The sequence below is a fragment of the Neophocaena asiaeorientalis genome, unplaced genomic scaffold (assembly GCF_003031525.2).
Source record: "Neophocaena asiaeorientalis asiaeorientalis breed wild unplaced genomic scaffold, Neophocaena_asiaeorientalis_V1.1 scaffold151, whole genome shotgun sequence".
Lineage (NCBI taxonomy): Eukaryota > Metazoa > Chordata > Mammalia > Artiodactyla > Phocoenidae > Neophocaena > Neophocaena asiaeorientalis.
In genome coordinates this window covers 3596245-3616941 of record NW_020175490.1, presented here as the reverse complement: position 1 = coordinate 3616941, position 20697 = coordinate 3596245, and the positions used below count along the sequence as shown (strand labels likewise).

Genomic DNA, 20697 nt, shown 5'->3' with positions numbered 1-20697 from the left:
AGTCTGGTTAGCGGTTTATCAATTTTGTTTACCTTCTCAATGCACCAACTTTTAGTTTTATTGATCTTTGCTGTTATTTTTTTCATTTCTATTATTTCTGCTCTCATCTTTATGATTTCTTTCCTTCTGCTAACTTTGGGTTTTCTTTCTTCTTTCTCTAGTTGCTTTACGTGTAAGGTTAGATTGTTTATTTGAGATTTTTCTTGTTTCTTGAGGTGAGATTGAATTGCTCTAAAATTCCCTCTTAGAACTGCTTTTGCTGCATCGCATAGGTTTTGGGTCATCGTGCTTTCATTATCATTTGTTTCTAGGTATTCTTTTATTTCTTCTTTGATTTCTTCAGTGATCTCTTGGTTATTGATCAGTGCAGTGTTTAGCCTCCATGAGTTTGTGGTTTTTACAGTTGTTTTCCTATAATTGATTTCTAATCTCATAGTATTGTTGTCAGAAAAGATGCTTGATACGATTTCAATTTTCTTAAATTTTCCAAAGCTTGATTTGTGACCCAGGATGTGATCTATCCTGGAAAATGTTCTGTGTGCACTTCAGAAGAAAGTGTATTCTGTTGCTTTCACCTGGAGTGTCCTATAAGTATCAATTAAATCTATCTGGTCCATTGTGTCATTCAAAGCTTGTGTTTCTTTATTTTCTGTCTGGATGATCTGTCCATTGGTGTAAGTGGAGTGTTGAGGTCTCCCACTGTTATTGCGTTACTGTCATTTTCCCCTTTTTTGGCTGTTAGTATTTGCCTTAGGTATTGAGGTGCTCCTATGTTGGGTGCATAAACATTTATAATTATTCCGTCTTCTTCTTGGATTGATCCCTTGATCATTACATAGTGTCCTTTCTTTTCTCTTGGAACATTCTTTACTTTTAAGCCTATTTTGTCTATATGAGTATTGCTCCTTTAGCTTTCTTTTGATCTCCATTTGCATGGAATACCTTTTTTCCACCCCCTCACTTTCCATTTGTATGTGTCCCTAGGTCTGAAGTGGGTCTCTTATAGACAGCATATATACAGGTCTTGTTTTTGTATCCATTCAGCCAGTCTGGGTCTTTTGGTTGGAGCATTTAATCCATTTTCATTCAAGGTAATTATAGATATATATGTTCCTATTACCTTTCTCTTTATTGTTTTGGGTTTGTTTTTGTAGGTCCTTTTCTTCTTCTTCTCTTGTGTTTCCTGCCTAGAGAAGTTCTTTTAGCATTTGTTGTAAAGCTGATTTGGTGGTGCTCAATTCTCTTAGCTTTTGCTTATCCCTAAAGCTTTCGATTTCTCCATCAAATCCGAATGAGATCCTTGATGGTTAGAGTAATCTTTGTTGTAGGTTTTTCTCTTTTATTACTTTAAATATATCCTGACCCTCCCTTCTGGCCTGCAGAGTTTCTGCTGCAAAAACAGCTGATAACTTTATGGGGATTCCCTTTTACGTTATTTGTTGCTTTTCCCTTGCTGCTTTTAATATTTTTTCTTTGTGTTTAATTTTTGTTAGTTTGATTAATATGTGTCTTGGTGGTTTCTCCTAGGGTTTATCTTGTATGGGACTCTCTGCAGTTTCTGCACTTTGGTGGCTATTTCCTTTCCCATGTTAGGGAAGTTTTCAACTATAATCTCTTCACATATTTTCTCAGATTCTTTCTCTTTCTCTTTTTCTTCTGGAACCCCTATAATTCGAATGTTGTGTGTTTAATGTTGTCCCAGAGGTCTCTGACACTGTCCTCAATTCTTTTCATTCTTTTTTCTTTATTCTGCTCCTCAGCAGTTATTTCCACCATTCTATCTTCCAGCTCATTATTTGTTCTTCGTTCTCATTCTGCTGTTGATTCCTTCTAGTGTATTTTTTTGCTTCAGTTATTGTGTTGTTCATCACAGTTTTATGTTCTTTAGTTCTTCTAGGTCTTTTTTAAACATTTCTTGTATTTTCTCAATCCATGCCTTCATTCTATTTCTGAGATTTTGTATCATCTTTATTAGTATCATTACTCTGAATTTCTTTTCAGGTAGGTTGCCTATTTTCTCTTCATTTCTTTGGTGTTGTAGGTTTTTACTTTGGTCCTTCATCTGTAACACATTTTTTTGTCAACTCATTTTTTTTAATGTGTAGGGCTTTGTTCCTTTCTTACTGGTTGTTTGGCCTGAGGTGTCCAGGACTGGAGTTTGCAGGCAGTTGGGTAGAGTGAGGTCTTGGTGCCGAAGTGAGGATCTCCGGGAGACCTCACTCTGATTAATATTTCCTGGTGTCCGAGGTTCTCTGTTAGTCCAGCGGTTTGGACTTGTTATCCCCACCTCAGCAGCTCAGGCCCGACCCTCAGCCTGGGAAACAAGATTCTGCAAGCCATGTGGCGTGGCAAAAAAAAGAAGAAAAAAAAGTATGATATCGAGGAATAAAAAATAAAGTGAAAGTAGAAAAATAAAAAATATATTGGAAAAACTAGAAATATAAGTGAAACAACAACAACAAGGTAAAACAGAACCAAAACAGGAAAAAAAAAAAAAGAGGCAGGGAAGAAACCAAAAGGAGCAGAACAATCACAAAGAGTAAAAGATAAAATAAAATTAGAAAAATGAAAGATTTAATAGAAAAAATAAAAATATAAATGATACCACCACAAGGTAAACAGAACCACAACGTTTAAAAAAAAAAAAAGAAAGAAAAAAATGAAGAAAAGAAAAAGGGGCTGGAAAAAGCCTTGGCTTGGGCCGAGGACCTTAGGTGGTGGTGGGGGTTTAAGGTGGGGGCGGGCCCCTAGGCTCAGGACCTGCACAGCCGGAAAGGACAACATGGCTGGAGGGGGCCTCAGAGCGTGGATTAGAGTGCAGGGGCAGGGTTTGGGCTCTGCACAGCCAGTGGTGGCCTTGGAGTGCAGAGGATCAGGCCCAAGGCCTCAGCAGGCTCCGTATGGCCCAGGTGGGCGGGGGAAACACTGGCTTTGTTCCTTTCTGATCCTCCAATCTCCCAAGGGTCTCTCTGCATCCCCGTTGCTCCCCTCACTGTGAGTGGGCCACTCTAGGTGTGTGAACCCCTCCCCCAGCCGCCCCACAGGGGCATCCATCCCATCCTGCCTCCATTTCTTCTCCCCCATGCCACGTCCTACCTGGTTACTTGGGGGTTCTTCCCATCCCCTTCGGTGTCCATGGCCCCTCACAAGTGCCTGGTAGGTGCCCTAGTTGTAAGGAGATGTGAACTCTGTGTCCTCCTATTTTGCTATCTTGACTCTGCCCCCTCAGATTTTAGTGTTAACCTTTCTCTTAATTGATTTCTAGTCTCATTTCATTGTGGCCACATAACATAATCTGTGTGCCTTCAATTCTTTTAAATCATTTAAGGGTAGGTCAGGATATGGTCACTTTTGCTATATGTTTCATAGGCACTTGAAAATCATGTGTATTCTGTTGATTAGATTCTGTTGGTTGCTGGTGTTACTGAGTTCTTGTGTATCATTGCTGATTTATTTTAGAGAGAAGGACATTCAGGTCTCTAGCATTATAGCTATAATAAATGCATTTGTCTGTTTTTCTTTTCAGGTCTATCAGTTTTTGCTTCCCATTACTGCACCTCTTTTGTTTGCTATGTACACATTTAGGTTTGCTATGTCTTCTTGCTGGATTGACATTATGTGATATATCTCTTTGTCCCTGATACTTTTCTTTGTTGATGTCTGCTTTACCTGATATTAATATAGCCACAGCTGTTTTCTTTTAATTCATGCTTATATAGTATATCTTTATCTTTTGACTTCCAACCTACTTATATCATTCTGTTTGAAGTGAGTTACTTTTAAGAAGTATAAAGTTGGGGTTATTTTTTTTTAAAATCTATTCTGCTGATCTCTGTCTTTTAATTGGTACGTGTGTATGTATGTGTGTGTGTGTGTGTGTGTGTGTGTACCATTTACATTTAGTACAGTTATTGAATATGTTAGTACTTAAGTTTGCTTTTTGGTTGTTTGTTTTCTGTTTATTCTGGTTTTATGATTTTTGGGGTTTTTTTTGCGGTATGCGGGCCTCTCACTGCTGTGGCCTCTCCTGTTGTGGAGCACAGGCTCCAGACACACAGGCTCAGCGGCCATGGCTCACGGGCCCAGCCGCTCCGTGGCATGTGGGATCTTCCCAGACCAGGGCACGAACCCGTGTTCCCTGCATTGGCAGGTGGACTCTCAACCACTGCGACACCAGGGAAGCCCTGTTTATTCTGTTTTTAATTTCTCTTTTTTCTTTTTTCTGCCTCCTTTGGGTTACTTGAACCTTTTTTAGGATTCCATTTTCCGTTTTCATTCTGCTATAATGATTCTGGGTGTATCTCTTTGTATAGATGCTTTAGAGGTTGTTCTAGGATTACATCACTTACATATGTACATGTATACATTCAGCCCTCCATATCTGTAGGTTCCACATCTGCACATTCAGAGGACTGAGCGTACTATGCCAGCCATTTAATATAAGGGAGTTAAGCATCTGAGGAGTTTGGTATTGGATGGGGAGGAGTGTCCTGGAACCGATCCCCTGTGGTTACCAAGGGACAACTGTATATAATATATATATGTGCATGTATATAATATATATTTTGTAATTGCTCACTGAGGTTTTTCTATGATGGCTGCTTAAAATTCTTGGCACATAATTCAGACATCAGTGTCATCTCACTGTTGATGTCTGTTGATTGTTTTTTCTTATTTAATTTGATATATTCCTGGTTCTTAGCTCTATTGAGTATTATATAAGACCCTAGATATTATTTAAATCTTGTATTTTAGTGGGTTTTTTTTTAACACTGCTCTTTTCGGTTTAGGTTACCACCTCATTGCTGCCAGGTTGAGAAGGAAGTCCAGACTTTCCACTATACCTTTGTTGATACCTAGGAGAGGAAGGGCTCCTTTCTACTGCTGGACAGAATTAGAAGTTTAGGCTCCCCTCTCTGCATCCTCTGATACCAATCTCAGCCTCAGATTATCCGCTGATAACAAGAGGCACCTTGTTATTGCTCCTCACGTGGTCTCCAGTGACATCATTGGGGATGGCCTTGTTGCTGCTAATCGGTAGTGGAAGTCCTGATTCTTTACTCGGCCTCTGACTCTACTCCAGCCAGGAGGGGGTGGAATGCCATGTTACTGCCAGGTGGGGGTAGAAGTTCAGGTTCCCCACATGCCACATGATTGCCACTGATTGGCGGGGGTTGTTGGTGGCCACTTGTTACCACCCAGAAATGATTAATGTCCTGACTCCCCACTCAGCCTTCACCAACAGCATTCCTTTGGGAGAATGGGAGGAGGAGAGCTGAGGCACCTCATTACAGTCTGGCAAGGGTGGAATTCTTGGCTCTCCATTCCACTTTTGCTGACATTGGTGGGATAGAGCCCCAGTTTTTTTGTGCTGTTTGTCAAAACTTTTGTCTTGCTAGGTTGCTCTTTTTCCTGGTCCTTTGCCTAAAGAGATCATGTTTTTCTTGGATCTCTTTATGTGTGTGCCCATTGGTGTTCAGTGTTGTCAGCTTCTTCACTATCTATGATATATTAGGCAAAAATAAAACCCAAGGAACTCATCACTGTCTTGTTCCTTGGGTGTGAAGTTCACTAGCCAGCCTGCCTGTTTCCTTCCGCTTCTCACAGGCTCTGTATGTTTGTAATATATATTTTTATATATGTCCAGGGTTTTTAGTTGTGCTTAGCAGGAGATACAGGGAAAAGTATGTCTACTCTACTTTACTAAAGCAGAGGTCTCATTTTTTATAGGAGTAATATTTATAAGAATTAAATTAAATGCTGTGTGAGACCCACGGCCCAGTACCTAACACATGGTACTGGCTCTATAAATGTTAGCTCTTATTTTTGTCATATATGTCTTTCTTATTCAGAATGATCTTAAATTGCCATGGTAAGTTTTGACCAGTACATTTATGGTTGGATCTTTTGAGCACTAAAATTACTTTCTGAGCTTTCATTTGATATTAAAATTCAGGGTCAGAATAGTATTGAAAAGAGCATGGACTTTGAGTGAAACAAGCATGTTTCTGTTAGTTTTGTGTCTTACACCTTATTGTTTAATCTCAGCCTCAATTTCCCATTTTGAAAAAGTCATTATTAATACTAATCTTAAAGGATTATGAGCATTGAATGAAATAGCTGTATAAATTACTTATAAATTCTAATATTTTCAGGTTTGTTATATCACAGATAAACTATGAAAATTGAGTCTCTAACCATTCATTTGCTTATCAGTGTTTACCTGTTAACAGAAATGAAAGTTTTGCCATATAGTATTGTTCTCTGATTTGTTGCTTTAAAGGTCCAAAATGATTCGCTTTGATAGGGATGAAAGTGCTTAATTTAGATTATTGTAATCATTATCAAAAATTTTCCTCCATATCTCCCCTTTTTTGTTAGTGTATTAACATGCTCAAATTTCTCCCATCTAAAGCAAAACAATATTTCCTAGAATTGCACCTCTAGTCCCAACCTCACTGAACTTAAAAGAAAAATTTATGCAAATTTGTTCATTATTCCGTCTTAAAACCACTGTAATCTGGCCTCTCCCCACCCCACCCTCAAATCATCGGTGACTTCAGTCCTTACCTTACCTAATCTCTCTCAGCTTTTGATAATATGGGAACTGCTTCATTCTTGAAATTCTCTTCCTTTGGCTTCCACCATCTTTCCTAATTTTCTTGCATTTCTCTTCCTGTTCTTTGTGAGTTTTTTCTCAGCTGTAGAACTTTTTCACCTGTATCTACTACAGATTGTATTTTCCATTATATTTTCAGTTTGTGTAGACCATCACCTGGTATGTAGCAGATGCTGCATAAATAATTCTTCAACTTAAATTGTCTATCCCTTAAGATTAGTTATCCTTGGTGTTCCATCCTTGGCCCTCTTCTCTGCTAATTCTACTTATTTTCCTTGATTGATTTTTATTAATTTCAATGGCTTTAGTTATCTTGTGGATCAGATCCCTCTTCCCCTTTCATATATTTTCCAGTGCCCTTTCTCTTTGATTGTGCTTGTAATCGTTGATTAAGTAAAGTCTCCATGTAGAAATTCACTCAAGCCAAATTGACAAAATAGGACATTTCAGCTTCTCTGCTTGACCATTCTACATAGAGTAAACATGGAGGGCTTTAACTTTTAAGCACTTTACAAAAGTGAATACCTGTGTGTAATGCTGATGTATTAGTTGATACTTGAAAATTTCAAATAAAGCCATTTTACTTACATTACTAGTTATAGAAATAAAAATTACAATATATATTTATCGTTGGTTTCACTTCTTATCTATGAGCCTCAGTAACTGACTTAATCCAAGGTCCAAATTATTTATGTATATATTATAACTTGGTATAAATAATTAGTTATAAATTATATATACACATACAGTGATATTTAAACATATTGCAAACCATGTTGCTTTTATTCAACATTGTACAGGAGGTCTTAGCTACTACTGTAGTACAAAAAAAGAAATAAAATTGGTAAAAAATTGGAAAGAAAAGCAACCTTAGTATTTACAAATGATGTAATTTTTATGCAGAAAACACTAGAGAATCAACAGATAAATATTTAGATTAATAAATGTACTTATTGAGTTGCTGGGATTAAAATTAATATTCATCAATCAAGATAATCCTATTTGTTGTAATAGCTACATCTCAGTGGCTTAACAAAATTAAATTTGTTTTTCATTAAGAAAAAGTGTTTGGATTTTTTAGAATTGATATTCTCATTACCAATGCCAGTGAACATGCATATCTGTCCCATTAGATAGTAAGCTCCATGAGAATAGGAGCCACATCTTTGTTACTCACTGCTATATTCTTAGCAGAATGATATTTCTAAAATGTAAATCCAGTGGTATAATGCCACTCCTTAAAAGTTTTCTAAATATTCCTCATTACCTATAGAATGAAACCCAAGCCCCCTTGCATGGTATGTAAGACTTTGCATGAGCCATTCCCTATTTACTACTTAAGCTTTTTTTACCCTATCCCCTGTCCTCAACTTTGTATTTCTCCAAAGGGGCCATAATAACTCTTATCCATGCCTTTGCATTTATAACTTAATTTTTTCTCTTGGAAATGCCTTTCTCACCTTTGATAACCATTTTCCTTTTTTTTCTTTTTTTTTTTTTTAACAGCTCAAGTACTGTACTCATCAGGATGGCTTCCTCAATCCTCCTCCTCCCCTCTCTATTTTGTCCTTTCCACCCCGAAAGCAAATCTGAATGTTGTCCTTCCTCTATGCTTCCATAACACTGCTCATATCTCTATTATGACCCTTATACAGTTTACTTATTTCTTTCCCCACTAGCCTATAAACCTGTAAGAGCAGGGATTCTGTGCCTCATTTATATTTATATTCCCAAATGTATGCACAGGTTTGAAACCCAGAAGATTTTAAATAAAAGTTTATAGAATAAGAAAGATCAGTGTTAAGGCTGTTGGGGCAATTCAAGTGAGAACGATGAGAGCTTAAACTAAAAGAATGGCAGTAGGGATGGAGAGAAGTGGTTTTAAAATGGATGTATATGGTTGGTGAAAGACGGCTTCCAAGTGTCTAGCTTGGGAAGTGTAGTGGCCGTTCATCCAGATGAGAAACAGAAAAATAATAGAGTTATGGCGGGGGAAAACCAACATGATACTACTTAAATTTTGGTAGTTTCCAGTGGTAATTATGACCACATTAAAGAATTGGAAAGTAGAGGTACCCTTAAATGTCCAATAAGAATGTATTTTAAAATTAAGTTGTAGAAAAAAATTTTATGTGTACACACACATACGTAATCAATCACATACAGAATGAAAGTATTATGAAACAAGTATTCAGTATCTACCCAAATCATTTCCTTCATCTCTCCCTGATTAGATGGCTTGGAAGTCAGGGTAGTAATTTCTGCTGTAGATTGTCCCATGTGGATCAAAAATCCTTGTCAACACCTATAATCCTAAACTTTGAGGGAACTTTTAAAAACCCAGACGAATCTAAGCTTATAGGAGATAAATTTATTTTTCCATCTTCAGTATCTAACTTCCTCTAATAAAGAAGGATTTAAATACATATCTTTAAATGGATGAGAATTCGGAGCAGTTCCAATGGGTGTGTAGGTGATAAGGACTGAGTCTTTCAACCAATTCTGTGATTCTTTGAGGCAGGCCATGGAGAGACCCTATATTGCTGTTACAGATTATTGATGCTGTAGCCCATTGCTAGACTTGAGAAATAGACCAGGAGTAACACCCTGGCCTCATTGTGTTGTTGAGAAGATGCTTTGATCATTTTCACAGCACTAACTCATGTCTATCTAGTGTATATCACGCTGGTTACGTGCTCTGTTATACTACCCCTTGTGTAGTATAAATACTCCCTGGCTAGTCCCTTTAAGTGTTCCTTTCTGTCATTATGGAGTCAGAAAGAGGAGGCTGGCTCAAGTCTCCACCAGTTGTCTCTCTTCATTGATCCTGATACTCCATATAAAACTACTTTGCAATGATAGCTCTTATGTTCAGCTTTCCTCTTAAGCCCTAGGAATTATTAGAGAACTGCTTCTGCTGTCCCTCCCCCTACCACCTTTTAAATGTAAACATTTTGATTAATGTCATTTAAATGATTTCTTTGGCTTTTATGTTAACTTTCTAATAGAAAATAAGTACTAACTTTCATTTATTTAGCACATAGTAAATGCTAAACTATTTATTATTTTTAATCTTCTCAATAACACAACTAGATAGGTAAAGTTTATCCTTATTTTACAAATGAAGAAAATGAGAATCAAAGATCAGAAGTTACTTGCCTCAAATGTATCACAAGTATATTGCTGAGCCAGCATTGGAACTCAAGTCTTATCCTCTTCTAAAGCCCTACTCCTCCTTCTGTTTCATATTACATCATACCCCTAGGAAGATATATGATTTTATAGTTATTAGAAAAGGAGGAAAAACATGTAATTTTATAAACAGTTTTACAGGTGACTTAAGAAGTATGCCTTGTGAGGTGAGGAATTACTGGGATATTCCTTTTCATCCTAGGTCAGATGTTATCAACATTCTTTTGTTGTTGTTGTTGTTGTTTTGTTTGGCCATGCCACACATCTTGCAGGATCTTAGTTCCCCTACCAGGAATCAAACCCAGGCCCCAGCAGTGAAAGTACAGAGTCCTAACCACTGGAGCACCAGGGAATTCCCTCAACATTCTTAAGTAAAGATTTGCACTGTTGTGATGATTATCTTTGTACCCCACTCTAACTTGGAATATTCTTTTCATCCTAGATCAGATGTTATTAACATTCTTACATAAGATTTGCACTGTTGTGATGACTAGGCCACAGGGTGCCTAGATATTTGGTCAAACATTTTTCTGGGTGTGTCTGTGAGGCTGTTTCTGGATGAGATTACCATTTGAGTAGATAGACTGAGTAAATTATTGCCCACTCTAATGTGGGTGGGTCTTATCCAATCAATTGAAGACCTGAAGAGAACAAAAAGGCTGAGTAAGAAGAAACTTCACCTACCTGACTGCTGGAGCTGGAACATTATCATTTCCTGCCTTTGGACTTGAACTGAAAAATCATCTCTTCCTAGGTCTCCAGCCTGCCAGCTTTCAGACTAGAACTTATACCATCAGCTGTCCTGGTTCTCAGGCCTTTGGATTCAGACTGAAACTACATCGTTGGTTGTTCTGAGTCTCCGACTTGCCAGCCACATATCTTGGGACCTCCATAATTTTGTGAGCCAATTATTTATATGTATATACATATATAATATATTTATATATGCACACATATACATACATACACACACACCACACACACATCACACATATACCAGTAGTTATATATATAACAAATAGGCTTATAGCCAAATATATAGCCTACTGGTTCATTGGTTCTGTTTCTCTAAAGAACTCTAATACAACTGTTTTCTGCCTTACTTTTCTTCACAACTGCTCCCAAGCCTCTCATTACCTTTTTTCCCTCCACGACACCCACTCTCATTCTTAATATGTCTATTTACTTACAGTTACTCAGAACACTGCTCACAAAATTACTACAGGTAACTTATTTTTCCAATACTACTGTGAATTACATCCTATTAATGGCCCCTGCGTGTGCATGCACACACACTCTTATACAGGCACATTATTCTTCATATAGTACATCAGCTAGTCAGTAACTTTCTGTGATAATGAAAATATTCTGTGTTTGTGGTGTACAATATAATAGCCATTAGCCACATGTATTAGGGTTCTCCAGAGAAAAGAGCCAATTGGAAGGAGAGATAGATAGATAGATAGAAAGATAGATAGATAGATAGATTAGATAGGGAGATTGATTTACTGTGTGGAGTTGGCTTATGTTATTATGGAAGCTAAGCAGTCCTAAGATCCGCAGTCGGAAAACTGGTCCAGGAAAGCCAATAATAAAGTTGCAATCCAAATTTTAGTCCAAAGGCAGGAGAAGTCTAATATTCCATCTCAAAGACAGTGGCAGAGAGAAAGAATTCTATCTTACTGGGCCTTTTGTTCTATTCAGGCCTTCAGTGGATTCAATGAGTCCCACTCACATTAAGGAAAACAATCTGCTTTCCTCAGTCTACTGATTCAAATTGTTAAGCTCATCCAAAAACACCATCACAGACACACCCAGAAATAATGTTTAGCCAAGTGTCTGGGTACCCTGTGGCCCAGCAAGTTGACACATAAAAGTAACCATCATATTACATATGGCTACTGACCGCTTAAAATATGACTAGACCAACCAAGGAACTAAATTTTTAATTTTTATTTAATTTTAAGTAATTTAAATGTAAATAGGTATACATGGCTCACAGTTACTATTTTGGACAACACAGTGGTAGATTGTCTCAGTCCTAGAATGAAGCTTTGACTGATGCTGTACGACCGTTCAGACTACTTCTCCAGTATCTGGCTTCCACCTGGGCTTGAAACACCTCCTCTGGGAGAACACAGCCACCATGTAAGAAGTCCAACTACCCTGAGACTGCCATGCTATGAGGAAGTATTAAGCTAGTCACATGGAGAGAGTATATCAAGAGAGGGAGAGAAAGCCCTATCTGTTCTAGCCATCCATCCCATTTGAAGGAATGTGAATGAAGAAACTGTATTGGACCTCTAACTCAATCAGGCCTTCAGGTGACTTCAGCCAGAGCTGCCACCTGACTCTAACCATATGAAAACTCACAAGCAAGAAGTTCCATCTAAACCTGCAGAACCATGAGAGATAATAAATTGTTGTCTTAAGCCACTCAGTTTTGGGGTGATTTGCAAGGCAATAAATAACCAGAACAGAAGTATGCTAAGGAATCAAGGCTTCCTATTTTTCTGGCTCCCCTAGATCCCAATCTTCTTTTCTTTCTGTTTTCTACTTTCTTGCTTTTTGTGGTATAAACTTTTATGAGTAGAACTAAATTAGCAGTTTGGGAAAGTCACAGTTATCTGGCCTTCAAGTATCTTGGCTTTTTGACCTCATATTTAAAAGGCTTTCCTGCTTTCAGATAGGCCAAGTTGGACCAATGTTTGCCTTTTACTTCCTTACTAAAGGCCATAACCAGTTAATACAATCTAATACCCTGATCTTTTTCTACGGGCCTAGCCGCTCCGCGGCATGTGGGATCTTCCCAGACCGGGACACGAGCCCACGTCCCCTGCATCAGCAGGCGGACTGTCAACCACTGCGCCACCAGGGAAGCCCCGATCAATTGTCTTTTAAAAGTCTAATCCCAGAAGACATATACCTATGCTTCAATATCAACATTTTAACCTCTGTTTCGCTGCCAGAAGAAAATGGATGGGAGGGAGAAGGATGTGTTGGGTAAATATTCAAATGATACCTGCTATATAAGCAATACCTCTTACATATAACAGACTAGTCATGTACTCAGATCCTATATGTTATTTATACAACTTATAAATTGTGCTATTTAACACAGTTATATAGCCTTGAACTTTATCCCTTAGTAATGTACTTTTTATTCCAGTGAGCTCAATATTTATAAAAATTTAAAAAGAGTTTATTGCTAAATGTCAGGAAAACAAGTGTTTAGGACACGATTTACTATTATGATTGTTCTTAGTGAGCATTTTTTTGTGATTGACACTAAGAGGGCAAATTTTGGATCTGAAAATTTCATTAGGACTCTGTTACATCAGTGATTTGTTTTTTTCATTCCAGTTCTAAGAACAGATGGAAGTGGCTATGGATAATTCATATGATTTCAATCAACAAGGCTCATGTAATGGAATTCCATCTGAGAAGAAAAACAACTTCCTTGTGTCAGAAGATCATGGACAGAAAATCTTAAGTATACTACAGAATTTTCGAGAACAAAATGTCTTTTATGATTTCAAAATAATCGTGAAAGATGAAATAATCCCATGTCATCGTTGTGTGTTAGCAGCATGCAGTGACTTTTTCAGGTACTTTACCTTGTCTGTTTATCCCTCAGATTTTATGATACCACTAATTAAGTTATTTTTTATGGCTGTACTCAATTTTCCCCCCATAGAACATGAAACAGTAATCTTTAATACTTAAAAAAAAATAATTAGAACCTAGATTAACTAATGATTTTTGAATATGAAAATATAAGAGTACCTTTTTTAAAGTTCAAGTCTTCCCAGGCTAGGATTGGGAAGTTCTATGGAACATTAGTCCCTTGAATTGTTCTGGAAAAATATTGTTTTGATCTGGGGTCAGTTTTGTTTGGGGGATCCCTGCACTGTATAATTTGGGAAAAGAGGAAAGGACAGATTGAGCAAAAATGGAAGCCAAGTTCAAAGAAAATGAGGAGTCTGAGAAGAAAATACATTTCAGTCATGTATTATATCCCATGGATTGTCCAGGAGAGAGGGACTCTAATGCAGAGAATTTCTCTTCACTTTAGCCAAGATAGTCCTACAGTAGGGAAAAGTACTTCCAGAACCATTTCTGGAGAGCACCCAACTTTTTCTGATTCTAATTCTGAATATAATTTGGTTCCCCATGTAGATCATCCTACAAGGAATATCCTAGTCATGACACTGTAAGAATCCACTGTGATGACAGTGGGTTTCTGATTCTTAACAGTGATTAAGGGTCATGACCTTAGTACTGTGGTAACTGTATCAAGGTAATACCTGTGAGGCCTGTTCATCAGACAGACAAACCTCTCTTGCTGACATCTTGACCTTCAGCCCTCCTAGTCATACTGCAATAAACTCAAATCCTAATTGCAGTATTTTGCATTATGTTCAGTTTTAGAAACAATTTTTATTCTAAGTAAGCAGGGGTTAAATCTCTAACAAAACACCTGTTTCTGTAGGGTTTCCTGCTTTGAATTTGGGAGCATTGGCTCAGTGCTGCATCACAGTTTACTGGGGACAAGGGGGGCTACAACTTTTACTAGCCTGTTGCCTAACTAGACTATATGTCTTCATGTATTCTTTTCATTTCTTCTCTCATGTATCCTAAGTTATTCTTCTTCAGACTCTACTGGGGCCCTAACTGTTCTTATGTTCTCCCACTCTCAGGTTCCGCTAGTTTCTTCCCACCTCTCTTCTAATCCACTTTTTCTTCCAAGTAACTTTCTTGCTCCCTTATCTTTCATATCACCTCTTCATCAGAGGAAGCTGTACAGTATAATGGTTAAGTACTTGGCCTCTTAATGCACATGCCCTAAATCTAAATCCCAGCTCCACCACTTACTAGGCTTGTGACCTTAGGTAAGTTACACAACCTCTTCAGGCTTCAGTTTCCTTATTTGTAAAAATTTAAGATAATAAAAATAGGACCTAACTCATAATGAGTGTTGAATGAAATATCGTATATATATATTTTTTTTGCAGTATGCGGGCTTCTCATTGTTGTGGCCTCTCCCGCTGCGGAGCACAGGCTCCGGATGCGCAGTCCCAGTGGCCACAGCCCGCGGGCCCAACCGCTCCGCGGCATGTGGGATCCTCCCGGAGCAGGGCACTAACCCGTGTCCCCTGCATCGGCAGGCGGACTCTCAACCACTGTGCCACCAGGGAAGCCCGAAATAATGTATATTAATGATTATGTCAATGCCCACTATATTCAATTAATGTTAGCTGCAATTATTATTATTTCCAAACCTAGCCAAAAAATGGAAATAATTTGGTATGAACACACAGTCTTATTTCTCCATAATGTTTTCATGTTAACAAAGTAAGAAATTCGTATAAGCATTTGAACTGGCAGTCCTCTACTCTTTATGTTAAAGTTATTTATTAATTAAATGTATTTGCACATAATATTTGTCCATAGTACTTTGTTCAGCCTAGCTTTTTAGGGATCTACTTTCAATTTTTAAAAATTATTGTTAAAACAACATGTTTTTCAAAATTCGCATCTGTTTTGAAGTAAAACAAATGACAGTTTCATAATGACCTAGATCCTTTATTATATATAGTATTTTACTAAATGAGTATATAGTTCACATAAAAATATGTACAAATGTAGATAGAAAGTCTACATTATTTACACTCTTGTATGATAAGGCCACTAATTCATAATTTTGTGTTATGATCAAACTCACTGGAGTATTGGGATATAAACTCACAGAAATATTGGGGTATATAAAATTAAAATAGAAAATTACATAGTGCATGGTAAATGCACTTTATAATATTTTTGGAAAATTAAAATTATGATTGAGTGTAAAGTCACTGGAGACAAGATTCAAAAGGAATCACACGTATTGTGTAAACACTTTATGATAACATGGTAAATTTGAGATAGAAGTTAACTGGATACTTTAAAGATGAGTAGGATGAAATATATTACTTGTGTCTTCTCAAAGAAAATGTGGAAGTTGGTGGTAAATTAGAAATACATACAATTTTAGAAAACTTTTTTTCTTAAAATGATATTAATAATAGTTTGCATCAATTAACTTAGTTATTTCTCTCACAGCTCAGTGAAATAGGTACTACTAGTATCCCCATTTTCAGATGAAGAATTTGAACCACAATCAAGTTGTTAACCTCCCCAAGGTCACACAGTTAATAAGTGGTATAAGCTAGATACCCACCCAGGCAGTCCTGTTCTAGAGTCCATGCTCTTATTATTACCCTAAACTGACTATAGATATCTTAATAATCTAATTATAACCACAGGTTAATGTTTCTAAGTTGATATACATTATTGAAATATCCTGCATAATGTGTAACATGTATAAATTTTTGTAACTCTATTTATTCGTTATTGTGTTAAAAAGTATTGAATACTCCTAGTAGAAAGGGGCGTTAGCATCCTTTTCCTAAGGAGTATTCTGTATTTGGAAGGCTCCTCATATTTTTCAGTTGGACACTTGTGCTGTAGTAACTTTAGTTACTCTCTATAGTAGACTTTAATAATGAAATTTGGTTTTCCCCCAGAGTACTTGGGCGCCTGGGCACTATTCACAAAGGTGTCCTGGACAGTACTGGAACAAATACAAACCAGTATTAAACCAGGACCAAAATCAGATGATCTTTAGTCTTAATGAATGTTCAACTGGCAGTCTTTAGTTCTTTGTTGTAGCTCTTTCCTCTTTATCTTTATTTGCAGTTCTACTGAAAATCATCATAATGGGTTTGTTTAAAGTATAAAAATGAATAACTCTGGATATGAAATTAATATAAGGATGGACAGCAATATTGATCTTACCAAAGCCAAATGTAAAATATATCTTAGTCTCCTGCCTAAATATTTCCAAATAATTTATATCTTTGCTTAAACTGAGCCAAAAATTTTCCTATTTCCTTAGAGTCTATCACCTTTACCAGATGGGGATAAATTAGAACTTATTATGAAGAACTTTCAAGCTGGTTAATTATTCAAATCTGGAGACCTGTCTCCATCTCTCAGTGGCTATTTCTACAAAAAACTTATTTTTAGCCTTTTTAGTTTGGTGTGGTACACTGTTGTTTAGTTTTATAAAATCATATTCCCTTTTTCCTAAAGTGCTGTATGAAATGTGTTTTTAGACATGTATTCAAGTTTATCTTATTTGGTGGATTTCCCCACACAGAGTCATTGGAAACATCTGATATCTCACTGTATTCCATCTTTTGCATATTTCACTGCTGCCAAATTGAAAATTATTTTGAAAAAGACTTTTAAATCCTAAACCCAGAAGCTTTTATATATTTTAAGTAATTTTAGTTATCACCTGCAGAGTTGATACTAAGTTAACCCATAAGTAAATAAATTCAGCCATTAGAGAGATTTTACCCTAATTTTATGAATAATATATAAGAACATCAAATCAGATGCAAAATTTGAATCTTTTTGTAGCCTTTGGATCCATTGCTGTGGGTCAGCTATAATGGGTATATTTTGCAATATGGGAGTTATGTAATACGTATATTTTACAGGTAAATAATATGGTCTCTAACTATTATAGATATTAAATTAATTTATTAGGATGCTTTAAAAATATATTTTGTAAATGTATTTTACATCAACCTAAGAGTAAAGGAAACCTCTTTAAGGTAATATTGAAAATTATCGTGGAATAAAATATTCCTGTTTATTTGTTCTCCTGTGTTCTTCATTTTTGCAGGGCTATGTTTGAAGTAAACATGAAAGAAAGAGATGGTGGAAGTGTTACCATTACTAATTTGTCCTCCAAAGCAGTAAAAGCATTTCTTGATTATGCCTATACTGGAAAAACAAAGATAACAGATGATAATGTGGAAATGTTCTTCCAGTTGTCATCATTTCTTCAAGTTTCCTTCTTGTCCAAAGCTTGCAGTGACTTTTTAATAAAAAGTATTAATCTTGTGAATTGTTTACAGTTATTATCTATATCAGATAGCTATGGCTCTGCCCGTTTGTTTGATCATGCTTTATACTTTGTACAACATCACTTTTCTTTATTATTTAAATCCAGTGATTTCTTAGAGATGAATTTTGGAGTACTGCAAAAATGTCTGGAATCAGATGAATTAAATGTTCCTGAAGAAGAAACTGTACTGAAAGTTGTCCTTAGTTGGACTAAACATAACTTAGAATCAAGGCAAAAGCATCTGCCTTATTTGATTAAAAAAGTAAGATTATATCAGTTATCTGAGGAGACACTTCAAGATTGTTTACTCAATGAAGAGTGTTTACTAAAAAGCACAAACTGTTTTGACATAATCATAGATGCAATTAAGTGTGTGCAAGGTTCTGGTGGACTTTTCCCTGATGCTCGACCATCCACAACTGAAAAATACATATTTGTTCACAAAACTGAGGAAAATGGAGAAGATCAATATACATTTTGCTATAATATTAAAAGTGATTCATGGAAGATACTGCCACAATCACACCTGATTGATTTGCCAGGATCTAGTTTGTCTAGTTATGGGGAGAAAATATTCTTGACAGGCGGTTGCAAAGGGCCGTGTTGTAGAACAGTTCGGCTTCATATTGCAGAGTCATATCATGATGCCACTGATCAAACCTGGTGCTACTGTCCAGTCAAAAATGATTTTTTCCTGGTATCAACTATGAAAACACCAAGAACCATGCATACATCAGTTATGGCTCTCAACAGATTATTTGTCATAGGTGGAAAGACTAGAGGATCCCAGGACATTAGAAGTCTCTTAGATGTTGAATCTTACAACCCTCTTTCCAAAGAATGGATATCTGTTAGCCCATTACCCAGGGGCATATACTATCCTGAAGCAAGTGCATGCCAAAATGTAATTTATGTTCTTGGATCAGAGGTAGAGATTACAGATGCTTTTAACCCATCACTTGATTGCTTTTTTAAATACAATGCTACAACTGATCAGTGGTCTGAACTAGTAGCAGAGTTTGGGCAGTTTTTTCATGCAACACTAATTAAAGCTGTCCCAGTAAACTGCACACTGTATATATGTGACCTTTCCACTTATAAGGTTTATAGTTTTTGTCCAGATACTTGTGTTTGGAAGGGTGAAGGGTCTTTTGAATGTGCAGGCTTCAACGCAGGTGCAGTTGGAATTGAAGATAAAATTTATATATTAGGTGGTGATTATGCACCAGATGAAATCACAGATGAAGTGCAGGTCTACCACAGCAGCAGGTCTGAGTGGGAAGAAGTTTCACCAATGCCAAGAGCCTTAACTGAATTTTACTGCCAGGTGATTCAGTTTAATAAATACAGGGACCCATGGTTTTCTAATCATTTCTAAAAGTATTGTGTGATTAGACATTCTAAAACTGTTGCAGTTTTAGAAACCTGCAGTAAATTTATTAACCTTAATTATTGGTAAAATGGTCTTTACAGCTTAACAACATAAAATGCACCTTCTATGAGAGAATTGCTATGAATGTATACCATATATGAATTAGCAGTTCCCAGAAACTTAAAATACAAAATAAATTTTACCAAAAATTATATTTAATTTAATCTTGGAGAGTCTAGAATATTACTATTTTCATATGTAAATAAAACTCAGGCTTTGATGTTTTGATTTTTAAAGTACTTTATCCATGAAACACTAGTTAAAAACAAATCAGACTTCACAGAATTGTACAGTTAAGATGGGAGAAATCTCTCTAGGTAAAAATTATTTATTTACACTGTATTATATGAAGTGAAAAATAAATTAGAGTCGAGAATCCTATCTTGTTACTACAGGTATAAGAGTTGTCGAATTCCTATTTTTTCTGATCACTGGTTAGCTGCTTTTAAGCCCTTTCTTTTCTTTCACCATTTTTTAGTCAGAACATTTTCTGAAATGCAGTGTATTTCCCCAGCCTTCTAAACTGTACACTAAACATGGTTTAACTCTTTTCATGATTCGACTCTTCGTTAAGAGCATAATGTACTGTGCTGTAATGCCCTAATGCCATTGGCAGTTACTGAAATGTCTTAAAATTTGCTGATTCTAGTAGTTTTCAGTGTTAGTTGGTTTCAGTTTTTAGCAGTATTATACCTTATTTTCTGGCTCAAGCTCAGTAAATTAACATTTTTGATTTAAATAATCAGTTCTAAGTTATACCTGACCTGAGTTTATCTTGACATGTAACCCATTTAGTGAAGTTCTTGGTTTCTGGGATCGTAGTCCTAAAATACTTTTTCTGTATCATTGCCAGTTTCCAATGTAAGTGAGGATGTAGAAAGTCTGACCTCTAGATAAGTGGACCACTATTGTTGGCATTTCTTAAACTTTTACATGTCCAAATTTGAGTTACAATAAGAAATTTCAGCGTTTAAATTAGTACCATATCAGTTTTCTGTGATGATATATACCAACTGTAAAGTGCTGTGTATGTTTACTACTTCAGTAAATTATTCACAGTGAATTATTTTCTAAATTTAAAAATATGACTAGGCTTTTGGTATTGATAGTAGCATTTGAAACTTGCGTCTTGTTAGATGTTTAATCATCTTTAACCCAAACAATGAAAGAGTGTTACTTATCCTTGTTTTCAGCTAAGATGATTCTGCCTTGTAAGAGGATATGTTTCTTTATCAGTTTTACAGATATAGGTATTTTAGGTTTTAAGATACCTGACTTATATCTCAGGTAATGTGCAGGTTGTATTTCTGTGGAATCAAATGTAGTTTCTCACACACTGTAGTAAATGTTAATCTGTTATAAATGTACATATTCTTTAGAAGTGGAAATATACTTAAATGAAGGTCCTTTTATTTTACTATATAAATTTTTGCAATCATAAGTTTCAAATACATTTTTTAAAAATAGAACAGAATATTAGACTGAATTATCGTG

General features: G+C 36.2%; 1 protein-coding gene across 2 annotated transcripts in view; it reads left to right on the top strand.

The window, feature by feature from the left end:
• Nucleotides 1–19412, top strand: part of KBTBD3 (kelch repeat and BTB domain containing 3) — a 51509-nt gene extending 32097 nt beyond the window's left edge. Inside the window, exons 2-4 of one of the 2 annotated variants that reach the window (XM_024768913.1) lie at nt 10566–10710; nt 13175–13419; nt 17547–19412. In XM_024768913.1, the coding sequence (XP_024624681.1) occupies nt 13187–13419; nt 17547–19149 (1836 nt within the window). In that variant the 5' untranslated portion in view covers nt 10566–10710; nt 13175–13186 and the 3' untranslated portion in view covers nt 19150–19412. The remainder of the gene's footprint in view (nt 1–10565; nt 10711–13174; nt 13420–17546) is intronic. The other variant, XM_024768914.1, reaches the window with a different exon arrangement.
• Nucleotides 19413–20697: the final 1285 nt, after the last annotated feature.